Source organism: Gouania willdenowi, chromosome 13 (genome assembly GCF_900634775.1).
Source record: "Gouania willdenowi chromosome 13, fGouWil2.1, whole genome shotgun sequence".
NCBI classification, from domain to species: domain Eukaryota; kingdom Metazoa; phylum Chordata; class Actinopteri; order Blenniiformes; family Gobiesocidae; genus Gouania; species Gouania willdenowi.
In genome coordinates this window covers 14,685,757-14,708,162 of record NC_041056.1, presented here as the reverse complement: position 1 = coordinate 14,708,162, position 22,406 = coordinate 14,685,757, and the positions used below count along the sequence as shown (strand labels likewise).

Below are 22,406 nucleotides of genomic sequence, written 5' to 3'. Positions count from 1 at the left end.
CATAGGAATAAGAGCATGGAGTAAGAACAAAAAAAAATATGAATATTAACATAGGAATAAGAGCATAGAGTAAGAACAAAAATAAATATAAATACTAGGGGTGTCCCGATTCGATATCTGATATCGGTCCGATATCCGACCGAAAAACGGACATCGAATTCAAATCTTCGAATTTCCAATTTTTTTTTTTTTTCCAAAGTCATTTTTTATTTATTTTATTCAGTTGTAGAATACTGTAGATATTGTGTTGAAGGTTAAAATTTATGTAACCAATTGGTTAATAATAAATGGGTCAGTTTTTCCTCATACCTACTGTTGCTGACTATTGTTTTCTGTTGAGTAACATCACTTGATCAAGCCTTTTCTAACATTCCACACTATAAAATAAGTAATAATTATTTTTTTTAATAAAGAAAAAAAAAAGTAATATAAGTATGTATGGTTCATGCTGATATCGGATCAATAGCGGTTCAACTGTGATACCCTCAGAAGGAGCGACTGGATTTCAAACATGTTTGAAATCCTTACGACCCTACGATTGCTGATCGGGAGCTGGTCATGAGGTGTTAATCGCTTCTCGTGACCCCATGTATACTACACGATGCACGACACACGATCTAGCAGAGACTCGCACGATCCCACAAAATAGTCGCACGAGTCGAAAATCGGCTCAAAATGGGCCAAAAATTGCAGCGTATCCCTCCCTTTAAAGCTTTATACTCTTATAACAGCTAAGTTCAATAAATGTACCGTACTCACTTGATTTGTCATTTTTCCGTAACTGAATATTACATAAGGAACTAGTGAGCTGTGTTGGATGGACCACTGCAGATGAACTTTACTCGTGCAGTGAGGATCATCAGATCCTCAACTGGAACCTGCCGACCAGTGAAACGAGTATTGTTGTGAAATTACCTGATGACCTTTACCCTGTCGACTTACACTGGTTCCCCAAAACTGTTGGAGGCAAGAAACAAGCTCAGGCAGAGCTCTTTGTCCTTACCAGCACTGATGGTAAGTCTTGAAAATCTCAATACTTTTTTTTTTTTTTAAGGGAATGAAATAAAGCATCTTGCAACATCAGAGCTGTACACTGTTTTGGCATAAATATTTCAACTTTCCTCTCAAATGCTGAAAGTAATTATGTATTTTATTTTGTATTTATTATTTTTATTTAAGTAAGGACAGTACATATCAATGAACATTCAACAAATGTAAATATGTCAGATTATAGCCATAGGCTAATTTCCATCTGTTGTTCAGAGACAGGCTGATGTAAAACATTTCACAATTAACAATAAAACAAGGTGAGACACAAAACAATATACATACAGGACATGGGACATAGGGATCATCAAATACAGTAACTTTACATTTAAATGGAACACTGGGATCACTATCAAGGGAATGGACAGGGTGCTGTAGGGCAAAGAAAATGATGGGAAAGAAAAGCAGTTCACTTCCTCATACTCAGAGTTTGTCAGTTAAAGGAGTACATACAGATCCAGAAAAAAATAAATAAATGAAAAAATTTAAGATCAATCATAATTACGTGAATGGAATTTATTGCATATATTTATAAAATATGGATTTAAGTTATTATGAATTTACATTAGTTTCATTATCTTCCTAAAAATAACTTATTTAATGTGCCGCTGTGCATTGAAAATATGATTGTGTGGGTAAGTGAATGTTTGGGGTTATAACAGTTGTTTTTAGTTATGATGAATCCTAGGAGTGGACTTTTATTTCATTGTTAATGTTTGCACAGCAGGGTTCCTATCTTTGTTGGTCCTGGAGGGCCACAGTCCTGCTAGTTTTCAATGTCACCCAGCTTTAACTCGCCTGAGTCAGATGAGTAGGTCTTTAGCAACCCTTCAGCAGAGATGGATGATAACATTCATTAGATTAATGTGTGTTAATTGTTCTTGATGCTGGATAGTCACTCTCCAGGGATAATGAAGTCCTCCATTGTTTACAGTTACATTATTTCGATGCGTCTGTTGTGCTGAAATTGATTTGGTTTGTGATACACTTCTCCTGGGTCCTTTGACTTTTGTTCAGCTTATATTAGAGCAAAACACTCCAAATGGGGATGTGCTGTGAGAGCAGGCGATGCGTGGTCACAACACTAATGGCAGTGTAGGGTTGCATAAACACACCCACAAAGTAAAGCAGCAATTTTCTATGGTAGACTTGAATCTGGTGAAGACTTTCTCTTCCATTTCACTCTCTGCAGCTTTTCCTCTTGCTTGTTATACTCTACATACACTGAACAAAAATATAAATGCAACACTTTTGTTTTTGCTCCCATTTTTCATGAGCTGAACTCAAAGATCTAAAGCATTTTCTGTATACACAAAAGACCTATTTCTTACAAATATTGTTCACAAATGTGTCTAAATGTGTGTTAGTGAGCACTTCACCTTTGCAGAGATAATCCATCTCACCTCACAGGTGTGGAATATCAAGATGATGATTAGACAGCATGATTATTGCACAGGTGTGCCTCAGGGTGGCCACAGTAAAAGGCCACCCTGAAATGTGCAGTTTTGATTTATTGGGGGGTCAGAAAACCAGTCAGTATCTGGTGCGACCACCATTTGCTTCACACAGTGCAACACATCTCCTTGGCATAGAGTTGATCAGGTTGTTGATTGTGGCCTGTGGAATGTTGGTCCACTCCTCTTCAATGGCTTTGCCAATTTGCTGGATATTGGCAGAAACGGGAACACACTGTCGTATACGCCGATCCAGAGCATCCCAAACATGCTCAATGGGTGACACATCTGGTGAGTATGCTGGCCATTCAAGAACTGGGATGTTTTTAGTTTCCAGGAATTGTGTACAGATCCTTGCAACATGGGGAAATGCATTATCATGCTTCAACATGAGGTGATGGTCATGGATGAATGGCTCAACAATGGGCCTCAGGATCTTGTCTTGGTATCTCTGTGCATTCAAAATGCCATCAATGAAATTCACCTGTTTTTGTTGTCCATAACATATTCCTGCCCATATCACAACCCCACCGCCACCATTGGCTGCTCCATCCACAACGTTGACATCAGCAAACCGCTCACCCACACATCCCCATCTGCCCTGAACAGTGAAAACCGGGATTCATCTGTGAAGAGAACAACTCTCCAACGTGCCAGATGCCATCGAATGTGAGCATTTGCCCACTCAAGTTAGTTACGACGACAAACTGCAGTCAGGTCGAGACGAGGCGTAGACCGTTATGGATTTTTTAGGGCTGGAGCCGATACCGATTTTTCTTTTTCCATCAGCCTTAGCCGAAGACTGTTACGAACCGCCGATTTTCTTGAGCCAATACTACTTTTGCTCCCTCAATTTACATCATAAAAATTACACAATGATAACAAATGGTACAAGTCTCAATTTTTAAAAAAAGGAACATTTATTGAAATTAACAAAGGTGAGGTAGAATGATAACAAGTAAAAAATATTTAACAAATATTAAAAACAGGTGATATAGAACAAGAACAAGTAAAGATAATTTCTGCTCTCAGTAAATAATGTGGATCATTGAATGCAGCTGCCCGCATTGGCCGATGCCAATACACATAAAAAACGCAAAAATCGGCCAATAATATCGGCCGGCCGATGTATCGGTCTATCACTAGTTGAGACCCCGATGAGGAGTACGAGTATGCAGATGAGCTTCCCTGATATGGTTTCTGACAGTTTGTGCAGAAATTCTTTGGGTGTCCAAACCGATGGTTGCAGCAGCTGTCCTGGTGGCTGGTCTTAGATGATCATGGAGGTAAACATGCTGGATGTGGAGGTCCTGGGCTGGTGTGGTTACACGTGGTCTGCGGTTGTGAGGCCAGTTGGATGTACTGCCAAATTCTCTGAAACGCCTTTGGAGACGGCTTATGGTAGAGAAATGAACATTCAATTCATGAGCAACAGCTCTGGTGGACATTCCTGCAGTCAGCATGTCAATTGTATGCTCCCTCAGAACTTTTGACATCTGTGGCATTGTGCTGTGTGACTAAACTGAACATTTTTAGAGTGGCCTTTTATTGTGGCCAGCCTAAGGCACACTTGTGCAATAATCATGCTATCTAATCAGCATCTTGATATGCCACACCTGTGAGGTGGGATGGATTATCTCTGCAAAGGAGAAGTGCTCACTAACACAGATTTAGACAGATTTGTAAACAATATTTGTTTAGAAATAGGTATTTTGTGTATATAGAAAATGCTTTAGATCTTTGAGTGTTGTACGTAGAGTGTTATATATTGGTTCTTTTTGTGATAATTAGTCTTATATGGTTGAACAAATGCAGTCCAACAGCCAGTTTTTTTTTTAGGTTTTGCCATACGCGGATTTTGGGGGGCGCATGGGGAGCATTGCCCCCCCCCCCCCCCAGTGGTGAAAAGTTTTCATTACAGTTTCCCCAAATTCATTTAAAAAAAATACAATTCTTAATATAATTTACATAATATACAAATATGTTAAGTGCCATAAAACACAGTGACTGTACATAATATATATTAATTCAGTTGTTCTTTCAAAGATACAAGTACATTTTTGGCGTTCGAGTCATGTGACTTGGTTTTTCTTCTGCGATGCAATTTTTCTTCAAAATGTAAATGGTGAAGCAACACTGCGCCCAGCAGGTCATGTATGGTACTGTAGCAAAATGAAGCAGAAAGCAGCTGCTGGCCTGATTTTTATCATGAATTTACAACATTCATCTAAAAATGAGGATTTTTAATGACATGGTCAACCTCACAGAGCTAAAAAAGTAAGAAGAAATCAGCGCAAGGGTGCTCTCTTCTTGTAAATAGGATGTTACATTTAATTTTTTTTACCATGTTTTGGACTAAAAGTTATGACACGTTGATGCAAATTTGTGTAGTCAACATTATCAATTATGTTACTACAATTTTTTGATTATTGTATATGGTACACACCATGTGGTTGGCACAAATCTCCATACAGTCTATAAAGCTATCAAAAGTAAACATTGAATAAGTATATAAATATGCTATATACTTATGACGCTATAAGTCTTAATTTGTAGAAAATAACCAATACTACATAAAGTAAAACAATATAGGCATAATACTGTTAAATTTGAAGCAACAATATTTAGACTGCCTAGATTTTCCAAGCATTTGTTAACAGAAGCTAAAGATAGAAAAGTTTTTTTTTTTTTGTACACAACAGCAGTACCTGCTGGATCACAAACATCATTTCATTGGGACGTCCACATTTAGAAACAGGATCAGTCTGGGAACAGAGCAGGGCTTGTTGATTTGTAGTTTTAGACACCAGAAATTACATACAACTTTCAGAATTGTTACATCACTTTGCCACAACGTAATGCTAGCCTAGCGCTTTCAATAACCACCTTGATGCTTCATTCATCAGCCATTTTTGTAGGCAAATAGAAATTCACCATCTTTCATAGATTATCTATTTGGGTTCTAGTAGATTAAAGTTTAATCAGTAATTTGAGAATCAATTTTTCTCATGCTGTTACCGAATGGAGTTATTATACATTTGGAGTATGATACGATGCAGTATCTGCTTTTCATACTTAATAATGCAGGTATGTATAGCACAGATCACACAAACCTGTAAAAAAAAAAAAAGTTTTCATATAGATGTGTAAAAAAAAAAAAAATGCAATAAAGTGTTTATTTTCTTCTGTTAAAGGGAAATTCCATCTCGTCTCTAAGGCAGGACGCATTGAGAAGAGTGTTGAAGCACACAAGGGAGCAGTTTTAGCTGCAAGATGGAATTATGACGGATCTGCACTTATCACCGGTATATATGATGATTACATTTTTTACATTATGATTTAGGAAATACTAAGTGTATTTTTTAAGTCAAATTTAGAAGTAAAATTGTTTTGTCCAAAGCTTTAGTTGAAGTTGTATGTATATATATTTTATTCTTTGATCATTCAGCTGGAGAAGATGGACAGATAAAGATCTGGTCAAAGAGTGGGATGCTACGCTCCACATTAGCCAGCCATGGTAAGGCTTAAAACTCCTGATTCACTGTACTTCTAACAATATATTTATTGCCAGCACTTTAATAGAGTGGACTTTTAATAAACACCTAATTATAAATGACTAATAATACATTTCCATATCCGGGAGTCTCATAACTGGCTTACCCTAATTTAGCTTGGTCGTGCAGTTTGACTTTGATGTTGTTCGCAGCAGTCGGACAGAAAAAAAAAAAGATTGTGGGGTGAATATAAAACCAGCTTCTGGGGAAATGGATGGTACACCCCGGCTGAATGACGGGTGCTGTGGAAAAGCTGGCAGGCACACAGCAATTCATCCTCAGTGTGTCGTAACATCTTTCTCTTTTTTCTTTTTTTCTCAGCTCACTGTTTAGGCAATGAGCGGCTGCTCAGTGGGCAGTTCAACATATATTTGTAGAACATTTGGATTTAGTAGCATTGCCACAGATACACAGCATGTGTTGCTTCGCACGGCTGCCAGATCACTGCAGGTGTTGCCTCTTTTTTTAGAGCACACACATGCACGCGTGCACAAATGTACAGGAGCAGATTGTTCTTTTTGGGTATCGTGACCCATTTTAGGAGAAAAGCTCAAGAAGAAGAAGAAGAAGAAGAAGAAGAAGAAGGGGAAAACGGAGTGAGAGCGGGAAGGAACTTAAATCAACCCTTCTCATTGGCTTCGTCAGATTTAGATCATGTGACCGGTTAGCATTTGTGAGAAACCACATGCACCTGGAGTGGGGTTAAATGTCAGTCCCCCACCCCCCCACCTCTCCTACACATAGCCACAACTCAAGAAACGCACACACACGTACTATAGTGCGAAGACAGATTTTCTCAGCTGGTTTTCCTGTAAGCATAGTGCTCTTACATCGGCTGAAGAGGTGAAATCTCTAAAGGAATCGGATACTCTCTGAGGGCAGACTTTAGCTCTTTTGTATTATATAGCTGTCGTTCACACAAGCTTTTAGTTTGTAAGACAGCAGGACCAATTTATACACAAATTATTACATTTGCACTCTTCTAAATGACGCCAGAATAAACTCAAACTACTTAAAAACCAAAATGATCATTGTTGGCTTTTTATGATTAAATAAGTGAGGTCTTTATGTACACTTTGTAACTCTACATTTTTTCCAGGGTCTGCAGTTTATTCTGTGGCTTGGGGTCCAGACTCGGACAGAATACTCTACACGTTAGGGAGACAACTGGTTGTTAAGCCTTTGCAACCCAGCTCCAAAGTCATACAGGTAACCGGACAAATTACCAACAGGAGTCAATGCTAAGAAAAACAAACAAGTCTCAACCAAAAAAAGATGAAGGGGATTATTGTTTCTGAAGACTGTAAGGCTATGCGGCCTCTTCTAAAAATATTTACACCCATTACAGGTGTATTAATGACAGTTTCAGCCTAGCTCATATCTCTTATTACTGTAGCAATAAATAAGGTTCCAAAAAATATGCACTTTGGAATTTTTTATTTCATTGGACTTTTATTTTACAGGGATAGTTTTCTTGAAGTTCTCATTGAAAAAAACAAAAAACCTGTTAGTGACAGAAAATCACAACACAATTACAAATAAACAAAAAATCACCAAAACAAAAAAAGTTACACCATCTTAATCTTGTTTAGTCAAACAGTAAAAAAAAAAGTGCAAAAAAGACAACATGCCCTGTAATACTAAATATTTACACTCATCACACACATCGTATTGTTCCTGCAGAATTGCTGTCATAATCGATAGTTTAAAACTAAACTGTATAATGACAGTTTAAGCCTAGCTCATGTCGCCTATTACTGTAGTTACTGAGCAATGCAATGTGAGGTCATTTCTGCTTCACATTAATAGTAAAGTTTAAGATCCTAGAATCATTTTAGCTGTAGTGTAACTCACAGATTTGCATGTGGTTTTGCCTTCTGTCACCACAAACCACAACCTAATAACACAAGCTACAGTATGTTCAAATAAATATAAATAGTATCCCTTTCTAATCAACTTACATGCATTTTTGGGAACTATTTTTGTGTACAATTATTTGATTTAACAAAACAAGTCACCTTGGACATTACATGATTTTTATGATGCACAGTATTAAAGCAAACAGTAAAACGGTCCTTATTCACTACTCTCAGTTTGACAGCAGTTTTTTTGTTTTTTCAAAAAAACAGATCCGGTCTTTAAGTTGGGAGCTATCTGTAAAATAAAATTAGTTCGTTTTGCATTTAACCTATATTGTTAATACTTTGATTAACATCAGTTAAAGCTGCTTAACCACAAAACTTACATTTTAAAAACTGTACCTGTATGTCATCCAAAAGTTCTTCTCATAAATCCTCTGACAGGGATTTGCTCATAAACAAATGTTGATAAGTTTGTCGGTAAATTGACGCTCGAAAATGGGTTTGTTGACAAATGGTCATGTGACTTGAACTTCAGACAAGTGGGAAAGTTTCTTTAAGAAGTGTTTTTACTTCATTCTTCACCATACAAGATAGTGATATACTTGATGTAATTTTTGTCCTGTTTTTTTTAATCGTTTTTATCGTGATATGTAACAATTTTTGGATGATATACAGGACAGGTACAGTTGAAAAAATGTGAGCTATGTGGTTGAAGCAGCTTTAAGTGCTAGAAATTGTGACCCGTCCAACTATATGACGACTTACATTAGCAACAACTATGAAACAGCACAGGCAGGCAGTTTGCGTAACCACGATTTTTAAATATTATTCTATACCACCTCACACACACTTTACCTCATGCACACTTTTCCTTTAACATCACCATATGCATTTGACAGCAGCTTGGTTTTAACAATGTGATGTGTGTCAGTTAAGTTATCACGTGTTTCCCATTTTCTGGAGGTTTGTAGGATTTGGACGGAATCTGTTGATATTTCTTGGTTTGATTGTTTTATCTTGGAGCAGACAAAGAAAACTTCAACTACCACAGTTTTTTGCCCTTCCCGATAAATGTGGTGTAATTTATATAGTCAAGTGTGTTTGCAGGTTTTTTAGGGGACTTTAAGTCTACTTTAAGTATGAATGTTTCTGAGAGAGAAGCCAAAAACTGCCTGTCAAGCACCAAAAACTGGCTCTTAAGAATAGTACTAAATTATTTTAGGGGAAAAAGGCTGAAATGATTAATTTTTGTATACATTTATTTAACCTTGCTTTATAAAAAGTTGGACACACAAGCAGACACACTTGTTTAATTTCAAGAGAGAGACATAACTTCCCGATCACAATGTGTGGAAAAAAAAAAAACAGTAATGAATAGAATAAACAGGCTTTTAAAAGCAATAAGGTTACAGAAAACAAGAACTGACCCCTATATAGTATTTTAACCATGAATTAAAGCTCCCATTATGGTTAAGTCTTTCTTGAGTTAAAGCTGATATCCGGAGTTTCTGAGAAATCTATGTTCATGTAGGATTCTTTTAAAATGAGAAAAAATACCTAACTAGTCTTTTACTTTGGTCTACTGCCGGTGGTGATTCATATACATTTATGTATATAAGTCCTTCCTTCGTCCTATAGACCCCTATAGAAATGAAAACGAGCGCAGAGTGCACCTAGCCATTAAGTTTTGACTTCCTGTTTTTTGAGATTGTCAATCAAAGTGAATGCGGAATTTTGCACGGAAACAAGGCCACGTGTCACAACAGCAAACATGTAAATATGATTTTGGCTCTTACCTGACAGAGACCTATATCAGTGTGACCCTACTCATGTTCCGCGATGCGCATGCACAAAAGTAGAGGCGTGGCTTCTGGTAGATTGGCAGAGGCAGGGGGAGGAAGTGAGGCTGTTTAGGGCGGGACATCGAGACGTTTCTCAGAAACTCCGTAAAAAGTAACTTTGAATTTTTTATAGTTTTATTAAAGTTCTCATTTAAAAAAAAAAAAAAACCTGTTAATGACACAAAATCACAACACAGTTGCAAATACTCTACTGTAATATGTGCACTTGTATTGAATTCTTATTTAATTAACAGTCTTTTACTTAATTATGTACAGTTTTCTTTCTTTCTTCTTTCTTTGTTTAGTGTTTTTTCTTTTTTTTTGTAATATTTCTTGAGCTTCTGTAACGCAAGTAATTTCCCCTTGGGATAAATAAAGTATTTCAGATTCCTTTTTATTACGAATTTTATATTTTGAAAGCGCTTTTAGATGACTTTTGTTGTAATTGGCGGTATATAAATAGAGTTCAATTGAATACTGTAAGTAAACAAAATCCCACACAAAATACAGAATAACAAAATGACGCCAATTAATTGCAATTTTGAGGCAAACAGTAAAAAAAAATGTGCGAGAGAAGACCGCTTGCTCTGAGAACTAAATACATAATAGATCATTTTTTTCGTAGCATGTTCAAGGGATTTTGTCTTGAACACAACCAAAATTAAAAAAAAATGTCAAAAACAACCACCTTAAAGGGTAGAGCTTGTATACAGAACAGAAACATGTTGGCATCTAGTTAGAAAAAGCAACGGTGACAGATTTAGCATTTAGTTTTACATTATTGTACAAAGTCAGGTTAATATACTTTATTACCTAACACAAATTTTAGTTGTGCCAGGTCTTTATAAAGGCAAATGTTTTATATTTAACTATACTTTATGCTCCACTTACAGATAATTTAGTCAGTGATTACATTCCCGTAATTTCAACAGAAACAAAAAAGTGCTACGTCAGCAAGATGTAGGGCTAACGTCTTTTTTGTTTCCTTTTCTTGTTCTCACTCTCTGCCTTGGTTGGTGTCCAGTGGAAGGCTCACGATGGGGTCGTTCTGAAGGTGGACTGGAACTCAGTCAATGACCTCATCCTCTCAGGTGGACAAGACTGTAAATATAAGGTTAGATGTTTGGATTTTGAATACAGATTAATGTTTTTTTTTCTGAAGTCTGTGAAATAATTTTTTTTTTTAACTGGTGCTCCAACGAGGACAGGTATGGGATAGCTATGGCCGTCTGCTGCACTCGTCGTCATCGCATGACTACCCTGTCACCTCATTGTCCTGGGCTCCAGATGGAGAGGTGTTTGCTGTGGGCTCCTTCAACACCCTGCGGCTCTGTGATAAGACTGGAGTAAGTTTTTTTTTTTTTTTTTTTTTTTTATAATTTGTTAGTAAACTGGATGAAAGCTTAATACTACCATAAGAATCAATGGGAAACTTAATAGTCATTAAAGTGAAATGCTGAATGGCTGTTTGTAATGATGACAGGGCAAAAGCAATTTCATTATATTAGCCATGGTTTCCATTCTGATTAAAATCACTTTCCGTTGTTAAGATTATTTATATTTCTATTCATATGATTTTAAAGCTTTATGTAAGGCTTTTATGAAAGAAAATGTAGTTTTTTTTTCTTAAATACTTGCTTAGATTTCTCTTAGTCATGGCTTTAAACAACCATACTCTAATTCAGCTATGGAAGTCAAGCTCTTAGAACAGCAGTCATCATATGGTCAGTCATTTTATTTTCAGCATCTGTAACAAGTTGCACTAACTTACTGAATTTTACTAAACCACCAGTGATGCCGAAGCATTCCTATAAAAAGCAGAGCCATTGGTTTTATGTTAACTTCTTAAAGATTGTGTAAAGGTTATAAGAATGTTTATTTTTTTTTATGTACGATGTTGCATTTTTTTTTTAGTTCAAAAATAGTTACAGTAACTATTTAGACTATAGCACTAGAGCAATTGCCTTACTCTCTTTCCTGGCTGGTAGTACTTTATTCAAATGACATGGATTCTATTAATTAATATTGACTGCGAGAAAGTTTTATTAATTCATAAAACCCAGCAAAGATGAACTTATGGAAATTGGACTGTGCTTGTGAGAGGAAAACCCATTCCATTGTTTTTAACTGAACCGTCTTCTCTTCGTCTACACGTGGCAAGATATTATCGTGAGGGTTGTTGCGATTTGACACTGGGTTTTTGTCATATATTTCCAGAACAAATTTTAGGATTGATACCACAACCCAACATGCAATACAATAAATTGAATGTAACGGCGACCAGACATATTAGACGCTCTCTGAAACGCTCAAGTGTTAGTGCGAGAGCGAAACAGCCTGACTTCATGGACAGCTGTTGTCTACAACCTTGACATAAGCAGTACAACTGTTGAGTGTTGATGCCATGTCACTTTTCACATCGTATTGGCCTTGTTGCATCCTACCTTTCTTTTACTCCAGATATTATCTACTCTCTCCCTAAAAAGAAAGAAGCCCTTTTTGGATTGCTGTGTGGTTTATAACTTTATATCACGTAACTCAACGCAAGCTGCCTGATCTTCCATACGTCATCAGTCTGTAAATCACATTAGGCCACATGCCACAAGTTCTTGTTACCTGGTGCTGATGGTAACTGCAGTAATGAGAGGTGAAATGAAAGAATGATGAATGGTAATTGTTGTTTTATTATTGCTAAATGTTTGGCATGGATCAGTATTACCAGTTCCCTCATGGGACATTTAGGGTTTTCTCAAGTTTACATTGACATGTCACTGCACTACTGCATCACATTGTTCTAATCAAAGCAAACAACCAAGGCTTGTTTTTTTGCATCTTGATCACCATGCATTTCATGCTTCATTTTAATGTAATTAGGATCAAATGTCTTTTTTCCCCCTCTTCTACACTGAAGCAAAACTCCTGGAGACAGCTCAAAGCCAACACTTTTTAAAAAGGAAAAAAAAGCTGCATTTTTAAATTTGATAAAAGTCAGTAGACTTTTAGAGTTTTGAGTAAAGTTTATATTCTGCCTTTTACAAAGTACTTCATATTATTGAAAAATAGCTAATTTTAGTTTAAAAGTACAGTTCTCAGATGAAGAATATAAAGCTCCTTTAACAGTTTTCTCCACCAGTCAACAGGTTGTTCTTTTTTCCTGTTACAATATAGCAGAACTCAGTAAAGCATGAATTTTTCATTGACCTGATTCACCCCATGTCTTACCGATAAGAGTCTTTTATCGGGTGAAGTCGCTCCTTTATTTTCTCATTACACCACTGGCTTTACTGTGGCGTGTCTTGGTTAAGGCAGTGTGAAGATGATGATTATAGTTCTGCCCTGCTGAGATGAACTGAAAAAAAGGGTCTTGTCTCCTTGTCCTCCCTAAGAACCTTTTAGAGACGGTGTGTAGTGTAGCCTGGTGTGGGAGTCGAAATCTTGCTGCGGGCAGGGTGGGGGTTAAATGCAGAGAAAATTTAAAAAGTTGAGGAAAAAGGAAAGTCACTCCATATGAGTCTGCTTCTCTATTGGGAATCAGCCCTTTGAAGCATCAGTTAAAGAAAGTCGGTGTGAAAGGTCTTCAAATGTATGTTTGTGTTAAAGTAGAACCAAAGCTGCCAGGAGTGCCTCACCTGTGTCTCTGTGGTTGGTTTGGGGTGCATTGAGGGTTAAAGCAGTGTGAAAAGCCTTTTCAGTTACTAGCGTGACTAATGGGAAGGAGTTTCATTCTGTATCTGCTACAATGAAACCTTGCACTTTAACATATTGCTGCTGGCTCAGCAGGATCAGCCCTCCACATTTAACCCTTTAACCTCCTCCTGTAATGTTAGGCGTGTTACTCTTGCATATTCTATTTTCCCTTTCCCTCTCCGTGCTTGCTTTAGTGTTTGCTCACATTGTCATATGCATGTACAAAGTGCTCATTTATGCAAAAGTAACACTTAACTCTCCTATTTTTTCCTTTTTCTTCAAACCTCCTTGTTAGAGTAGTTTAAACAGTACAGAAATAAAAGTAAATTATATTTTGTTTACAGTCGCATTTGATATGTTTTTGCTCCTCCCCTGTATTGTTACCTTAATGCAATGGAGGACTTTGAGTGCCCTAGTACGATAATCCTAGGAGCTGTACCCCTGGTAGGTTCAACCAAAGCAAAGAAGACTCTGACAACTGGTAAAATCAAGAGTTTGTGTCCCCGGCCTGGAGTGTTGCTAGGGCCCCGTCCTGGAGCCAGACCCTGAGCAGGGGCTTGTAGACTAGCGCCTGGTGACTGGACGTTTTCCCATGCACGGGGTCTGGCTGGGCCCAGCATGAACCGGTGACATGGGGTCATCGCCGGTTGTGGCTGTAAGGATCCGGTGCTAGTCAGGATGGTGATCACCCAGACCCGCTGGTGGACACCAAAGGTAAGGGGAGCTCCCAGGCAGAAGAAGGTGGCCCTACAGAGCGTAATAACTAAAAGAACAAGATCACGAGTGCAAGCCTTAGAGATAGAGTGAGAAGCATGGTAATCCGGGAGACACTCAGAGTAGAGCCACTTCTCCTCCACCTCAAGAGGAGCTAGCTGAGGTGGTTCGAGCATTTAGCAACGATGTTTCGAGAAGCGTGCTGTGCAAGTCCATCTGGGAGGAGACCCCGAGGTTAGCCTAGGACACACTGGAGGGGTTACGGTATATCACTGGCTGGCTTGGGAACACCTTGAGATCCTCCAGGGGAAGCTTCTGGGAAGTGGCTGGGGAGAGGACCTCTCGGCCTCTTTGCTGAGGATCTTGCCCAGACACAGATAAGCGGCAGTCAACGGAATGGAACGTTAACTTTTAGCATACTGTAGTTTTTCTGGTTTCACTGAAAGTTGCACCATACACAAGAAACAAAGAGGTTCACTGTCCCTTTTACAAGATTTGTTAGACACAATAAGTCAGTGTCTGTGTGCCTACCATAGTATATGCATGTGCCCACATGCCTCTGTGTGTGTATGTGTGTGTGTGTGTGTGTGTGCGTGTCTGTGTGTGCGTAACCATTGCCGTGCAAATGTGCCTGCGAGACAGCAGTCTATTTAGGAGGCTCTGCAGCTGGTGTCTAGCGTCTGGACCCTGTCACGATCCCTGACACTGTCACTGGCTAACAAGTAGGACGCATTGTGCCAAGCAAGCACCCTCGCTCTTCTTTCTCTCCGCCCCTTTCTCCCCCTGTCATCTGTACACTCTTTTTGTCTTGCACTCCCACTGTACATACAAAATTACTCGCATGGAACAACTGCTTAAGTTGTTCGTCATGGGTTGGTTTTATTTTAGTTGACATGAATTAATAACCAAAAAAAAAGAAGATAAATGGCATGTCAATGTATTTTCAAATAATATTCATCATATCTTTTATCTAGCAATGCTAATACATATCCTGACATGAACGATAGTATTTGCCAGTTCTGATTAATTAATAACTAATATTCTGTCATGTTTCCTTGGCTTGCGACAGCTGTGACAATCTGGAAGGACTGGACCATGCATTGGAAATGAACATAAGTGCAGCTCCATGAATAAAAGCTTTGGAGAAAAGCTATTATTAAAAGATAAGTTCTTAAAAAGGCCAGGAAAATGTTGTTGAGAACCTGTAAAATGTGAAGAAAATGATTTTGATGCGTTAAGTTTGCACTCTGAGATACAAGAAACTTCACTATCGAAGGATAAAATCATGAAAGAAAGTGTCTTCTGTCTGATCTCATGAAGGCCCACTTTGACAGTGTTTTCTTGTCTTAGCAGGGGTTCTTTAGGGCTTTGCACACCATTGCCACTCTTGGATCGCATCCACATTTATTTGGAGTTGACACTGCTCTTGTTTCTGTTTCAATCCCTATTGCCGTCATCTTTAACAATAGGCTGATTTTGTCTAGGATTCCTAAACTTGCCAGCCATTATTTTCTTTCTTATAGCATTCTGCTCTTAATAGTCTGTTTGCATGCCAATCTTTTTTTACTTGTTAGCTGTACAATCTCATCCACTGTGGTACATGCACTACTTTCTCCAAAATCACCAAACTTTAAGCTTCTCTTTCTGAACAGTTTCTCTTCTTATCTTTGGAGAACATTATTAGTATGCAACTGATGTCTGGTAAGCAAACATCTGTGAAATTGCTGCTTCTGAAAAATAAAGAATAGTTAAAAGTTCTGGTCCAGATCATAAACTACAATCAACGGTGCATAACGGTAGAAAAAAGAAACCACATTGGCCTTGTAGGGGTGTGAGTTGCCTTTATCTGTTTGTATGACATGAGGAGTGAACTTTTAGCTCAGTTTGGTTTATGCAGCAGATGTGGGAGAGGCCGATACCCATATGCAGGACAGAGGTTAGAAATCAAAATCAGTCAAGGGCCAGTTAGAGTAGAGAAAAAATGATGAAAAGTCTGTCCATACGGGTACTTGTGGTAATAGGCACATAGAGGAAAAAGCATCTGCACATTAAAAAAAAAAAAAATGGTGAATGTGTGTTTGAAAAAGGACGAGTTGGGTTTGAGAGTGTAAGTGTGTCGGGGTGGCGGGAGGGGGGGGGGGGGGGGAGCAAGGGAGCATGTCAAACAAAGAGAGTCCTGAGTCAGCAGCAGAGCAGCTTTCTCCCCAGGCAACTGGGTAGGGCTAACTCACTCTTTCTCCCTTGCTCTCCCTCTCTCTTTCTCGCTCTCTCTCTCTTTCTCTCTCTATCCACCCTCCCTTCTCTTACAAATCTGTGTTTTTGCATGCTTTTTCATGCACTCTACTTTTTTCTCAATGTTCTCCAGCTGAAGTAAAAGGAGAGAGCTCCATTCAGACTTAATAAGCAGATAAATGTACTACAAGTTCTAAAAAGAACAACAGTAAAACACTAGAGTCATGTTTTCTCCATGGCGTTATCGACGGTTTGTGCAATGTATTTTTCTCAACATGCATCTGGGTAAAAAGCACATGTTGACATGGTATTACTTTTACTCGTCTCGCTAAAGGCGCGCCTTGTTGGAAACCAAAAAGGAGGGGAGCGTGAAACAGAGCTGAGGGGGGGAAAAAGAGCAGTTGGAGGGGTGGGGGTGCGGTAGAGTGGAACTGTCCAATGAATCCTTTAAAGTTGGCTAAGGCAGTGAAGCTTGGAGGATTGGTCTCTATAAAAGATGGTGGTTTCTCTTTTCCCCAAGCTCAAACACATCTATTTCTTCACCACTCTACCTCTTCCAAACAGTAATAATTTTGATGCCCAAAATCTTCAAGCTGTCATAGTTTTCGTTGACAAAATTTAGTCCTGACAAAAACAAGACAATGGCTGAATTAAACAAAAACCCACATAAAAATGAATTGATCCTTACTATATTGTTCACATGGGATGAAATCCAATCAGAACTAAGTTTGTTCTTTAGAAGGTTGGGAAGGTATCCAATCAAAACAACTTTTTTTTTGTGTGTGTGGAAGGCAGGACAAGCCTGTAAGAGATCAAATTGCAAGTAAATTGATTGTGTTTTTAGCGAGTAGGACAGCTCATGTGGTCTCTAGCACTGATCCCATAGAAGACTGAATTAGGACAGTATATGTATGCAACTGTAAAGCAAAGATGGCAAATCCTGGACCAGAAAGAAGAACATATTCAATTCAACTTTATTTATATAACACAAATTACAACAAAGTCATCTCAAAGTGCTAAAACATATGTGTGGACAAATTTTACATTTGATATAAATGAAGGCAAGATGCTGTGTAAACTCTGTGACCTGAAGCTGCACCTGCAGGCCAATTTAAGTATTGCACTTTATGCCACAGACAGCCTTTGTATGTTTTTTTTTCTTTGTATTTGGTCCATAATGGTGTCTTTTCTTGACTATAATTGGGACAGTTTATTTATTTAGTGCAGTATTTGTATATTATCACATTCAAATATGTCAGATTTGCTCTAAATATTCAGAGAAAGTATACATTATCTCTCTGCAGACTTTCTCAAAAAATGTTAAAAGTTTTTTTTTTAAAAAAAGTGATTTTGGTATTTATCTTGTTATTTTGTGCACTGATGACTCCACTGCTTTTATTTTGTTATTTTGTTAACAAAACAGCTGGCCCACTTCAATGTTAGTTTTACTGTCTGGCCAATAACTTGTTTTATTGTTTATATCCTGTCATATGAAAAGAAAAAAATCGGTAAATAAAATTAATGTTCCACAGATAACTAAAGGGTAGAGTGGGATACTTGTTGATGAGGAGGATGGATAAAATAGCACTTTGGTTGTCCTGGTGTATCAGTTAAAGCTTTACTGCTCAAACAGAGTTCTATAATAACTGTTATTTGTGATTGGGCACTGAAGGCATGCAAAAAAAATGATGATTTGAAAACATTTAATTTTGGTAGCACCCCAGAAATCTCTTTTCTTCCTTTTCCACATTGGTCTGACTAGTGCTTTGGCTTATTTTCATCATCTGATGTCTGTATGTTGTAGCTCAGGCAGCTCCAAACACAAAATAACCACACTATGGGTTCACTTGCATTTCTCAAGGTCTTACTGTGTCATTTCAATAGGTTGCATAATGTGTATGAACAAAGTTGAATTCAGTTCACAGTGACTCAAATGATTAAACATCAGAATCAGAAATGTTTAATGGCCAAGTACAGTTTTAAGGACAGTACAAGGAATTTGTCTTGGTAGATGGTGCACGAAACAAAAAAAAAACAAAGAAAACAAGAACAAAGAAACAACCCAGCAGCAATAATAATAATAGTGATAAATATAAAGGATGGGGGATAAATAAAGGATAGAAAGAGAATAAGGATAAATAGGATAAATATAAATATATATATATACACAGTGCAGCAGATAATGTCATCATGGATGTGGTGATCGGGTGGTGGTGGGGGGGGTTCAGTGGGTGACTGGGGGTGTGTTCACATGTTTTTCCAAATGATTGATGATTATTGTAAAATTTACAGTTGTCCAAACCACTTGTTTTCCAAAGACAAGGTTCAAAATTAAGGTTTTAGGTACGGTTTAATTTGGAATTGTGTTGTCTAAAAGTGTACTTATTTGAACTGAAGGTTTTTTCTCAAATTTTTGAAATATAAAACCTTTGACAGCTTTGAGTATGGATCAAAATATTCTTCAAAGAAATTGAACCCATGCATTTTAAAGCTCTGCTTCTTGTGTTAGTGCAAAAACAAACAAACAAACAAACAAAACAAAATCACACACATTAGGAGCTATGCCTCAGAGTTTATTGTTGTGGTACAGGTGTTTTTGTTTAACTCTTTCAGTGAGCGCCGTATCCAAAGTACATTTGCCTTTTTGCATACTTTTAAAAACTTTCCACTTGTGGAAGCACTTAAATAAACAGAGTAATCCAATATAATTTTGACTTGCCATTAGTGCTGCAGTGCTTTTCTGTGTTATGTCATTTGTAGCATGCCAAAACATAAATACCCATAGTCGTGTTTGTGTGTACACATAGGCATCAGTGTGTGTGCGTGTTCGCGTGTGCATACATGCATAGTTGGTGCTAATAGAATTCTGCTGTCCAGCTCACAGCTGTGCCCTGCTGATGAGTCCCAGGAGGCCTCGCCATGTGTCTATAGTTACTATGTTGGGGCTCCAGCATGAAACCATGTGTAGATCATTACACTCTCTCACCTTCCTCACTCGCCCTACTCAATTATTCTCTCTCTCTCTCTCTCTCTCTCTCTCTCTCTCTCTCTTGCTCACTCTCTCTCTCTCTCTCTCTCTCTCTCACCCTCTCTCACCCTCTCCCCTCTATCTCTCTTGTCTAGTTATCTCCTCTTTGTCAGTCATCTACTTCTGTCAAATTTACCAGTAAGAAAGAAGGTGATTTTGAGATCACATTTGAAAAAGATAAATATTATTGTACTGTAATCAACTTGTTTTATTTTTGTTGTTGCTTTTTTCCCTTCCCTTCTTCTTTTTTCTCTCTAAAGGTACCTGTAATTTTCAATTCATCTTCATTTATGTAGCGCAAATTACAACAATAGTCATCTCGAAGCTCTATCAAAATCATCAAAATTTAAAATTCTTAAGAAAAACGAAAAAAACCACCAAATAATGCAAAGAAGTAATGAATTTAATTATAGATAGATAGATAGATAGATAGATAGATAGATAGCTTTTTACTGCTAATGTACAAAGTCGTACAATGAAATAGATAGCAGCTTGTAATGGTAATAATAATAATGGCTTGGATTTATATAGTGCTTTTTTCGAGGAGGCTCAAAGGACGTTACAGAAAACATTAGTCATTCACACCAGTCGCTCACACCAGTCATAAAGGCGGTGGTAAGCTACAATGAAGACCTTGGGGCATACTGACAGAAGCGTTGCGGCACCTCAGACCACCACCAGCATTCATGCACATTTGATACCAATTCATACGAAGCAATCGGGGTAAAGTGCCTTGCCCAAGGACTCAACGACAAAGACTTAGAGCGGGATTTAAAACCCCAATCCTTCAGTTATTGGACGACTCACTCTACCACTGAGGCGAGGTTGCTGTGGTGTTGCGATACATAAAAATAGAATAACAGTAAAATCCTAATATATTAAAATCACAAAAATCTACTTATGAAGAGGTTAAAGGCTGATACTGTAATATAAAAGGTCAAGTAAGCTCTGATCAAGAATAATTTATGTAAAAAAGGAGGTTTGGTCGGGTTGTTTTTTTAGAAGTCCTCATAAAGCAGCCAGGAGTAAAAGAAACCTGCTCCTCCGTGGTCACCATTAAGCTTACCTCAGTTGCCGGTAGTGAGATTATGACGTGGCACTTACGGCTGCCAGTGGCTTTGCAGTGGATAGTTCTCCTCCAAATCTTTTCACTGTCCTCCCAGACTCGCCCCCAATAAATCCAGTCGCTCTCTCCTACTGACCCGTGTCACGCAGAGTGATCTCTGTCGTGTCTCGTATGTTCACAGTGCTGCCAGCTGTGGCTGCTCCGATGCGCATCAAAAGCTCACCACAGCAGCTTCAGAGACATCAGAAGTAGCTGCAACAAGCATCCTAGTGTTGTTCGTCGTAATGAAGACAATGATATTAAAGAAAATGTGAAGAAAAGCACAACAAAAACATAATTAAAGAAGAAAATCTAAATGGCTGCTCCTCATAGATTTTATTGTAAGGTATAAAATTGTTCAACAAAAAAAGTACTTCTAATGTGGGGTTTTTTGTTTTTTTTAAATAAATGTGCAAATATTTTATTTTATTATTATGTTGCATATATTTCCAGTGCAGGTAGCCTTTATTGTTGCATGTGTGTATATTATTTAAAGAAAGAGAGTTTAGTTTGGTTGCTTTAACGTTCCAGTTACCACTACACGAAAGCAGAATAGCCTTCTACAGTACAGACTCTTGACTGCTGTGGTGTCACATTTCTTGCACAGCTGGCAAATCCCAAAATCGTATAACTTCACAGTTTAATATGAGGTAGTGAGGTTCCATGTGACAGCATCATCGCAATAAAAGGTGTGTTGATTTGGGTTTCATAGTCTATTTTAAGAGGCCAGGTCCTGGACAGAGCTCACACGTATAGGTCTAAACAAGACCTGGACATGGACACAGCTTGTCTTTATCCCAACATTCAAACCCCATCCCCCATGGAAGGGTCACTGCAAGCTGACATTTACAAGGTCTCCTAATCTGGTCAGAGATTGATGAGCACTCATCCAAAACGACCTCCTTGTTTCCCCAAAATGAATGGTTTTGTTTTCAGTTTCACTTTTGGACATTTTGCCTTTGTCCTCAAACTTTTTTGCTATAGGAAAGTACATAAATGTCCAACTTCTTAACGCATACGCGGACTCCTATATTTCTTACTGTGAATTAGCTAACTCTACAGGTCTAATGTCTATTAGTCTTAGACATGTTGTGTTTATTATGCCTGTGTAGTCACTCTGTGTACCTGTGCTGCCAGGTCCCATCCAACTCATAGACACACATGCAAACTAAAGCCAGCTGGCTTTGCAGAGTCTGCCATCTGTTCTGATTTATGTAAGACTGTTAACCCAGGACTAGGTCGGCTCCCACTAGCTCACCATGACAATATCGGTCTAACAGAAAAGTGAGAGTCCTCTTTCAACCGTATACACGCTGTGCGTAAAAGTCTCCGTACAATGAGCGAGTCTGTGGAAATATTTGTCATGTGATTTAATGTTTTTCACCCCTCCATGGTGAATCAGTGGATATGACACATTAACAGTGACGAGAGAGGTGTTGAAGCGATGATGCAGAAAAGATGACGAGATTTAGTTGTGAATGGCTTTATTTAGAAATGCACAGCAGCTTTTAAGCCTTTTTTTTCTTAGTTGTGGCTTTTTTTGTAAATCATTTTTCATTCATTATTATTATTATTATGTAGTAGTAGTCATTTTCTTTCCAAAATTATTGGTCATCATCATGCAGCATTGGCGTCAATCACATTTTTTAGTTACAGTTACGTTTTCAATTATCCATGTTCAATTACAATTCAATTACGATTACAGTGACCAGCAATTTTTCCTATTACAATTATTTTTTATTCTCAGAAAGTCAAAAGTTCAATTACAATTGATCACAATTACTTAGCCTGACATAAATAACCTAATAAATGTTAACCTTCCTCTTTTGTTAGCTTTCTGTTAGCATCTCTTATGATAATGGTTCCTTAATCGGCTGTAAAA

The 22,406-nt window shown here is 37.9% G+C and overlaps 1 protein-coding gene across 1 annotated transcript in view; it reads left to right on the top strand.

The window, feature by feature from the left end:
- ift80 (intraflagellar transport 80 homolog (Chlamydomonas)) overlaps positions 1–22,406 on the top strand; it is a 43,181-nt gene that overhangs the window by 1,392 nt on the left and 19,383 nt on the right. The window contains 6 exon segments of the mRNA XM_028465560.1: positions 793–1,014; positions 5,696–5,806; positions 5,950–6,018; positions 7,155–7,264; positions 10,783–10,872; positions 10,967–11,104. Coding sequence (XP_028321361.1) covers positions 793–1,014; positions 5,696–5,806; positions 5,950–6,018; positions 7,155–7,264; positions 10,783–10,872; positions 10,967–11,104 — 740 coding nt within the window.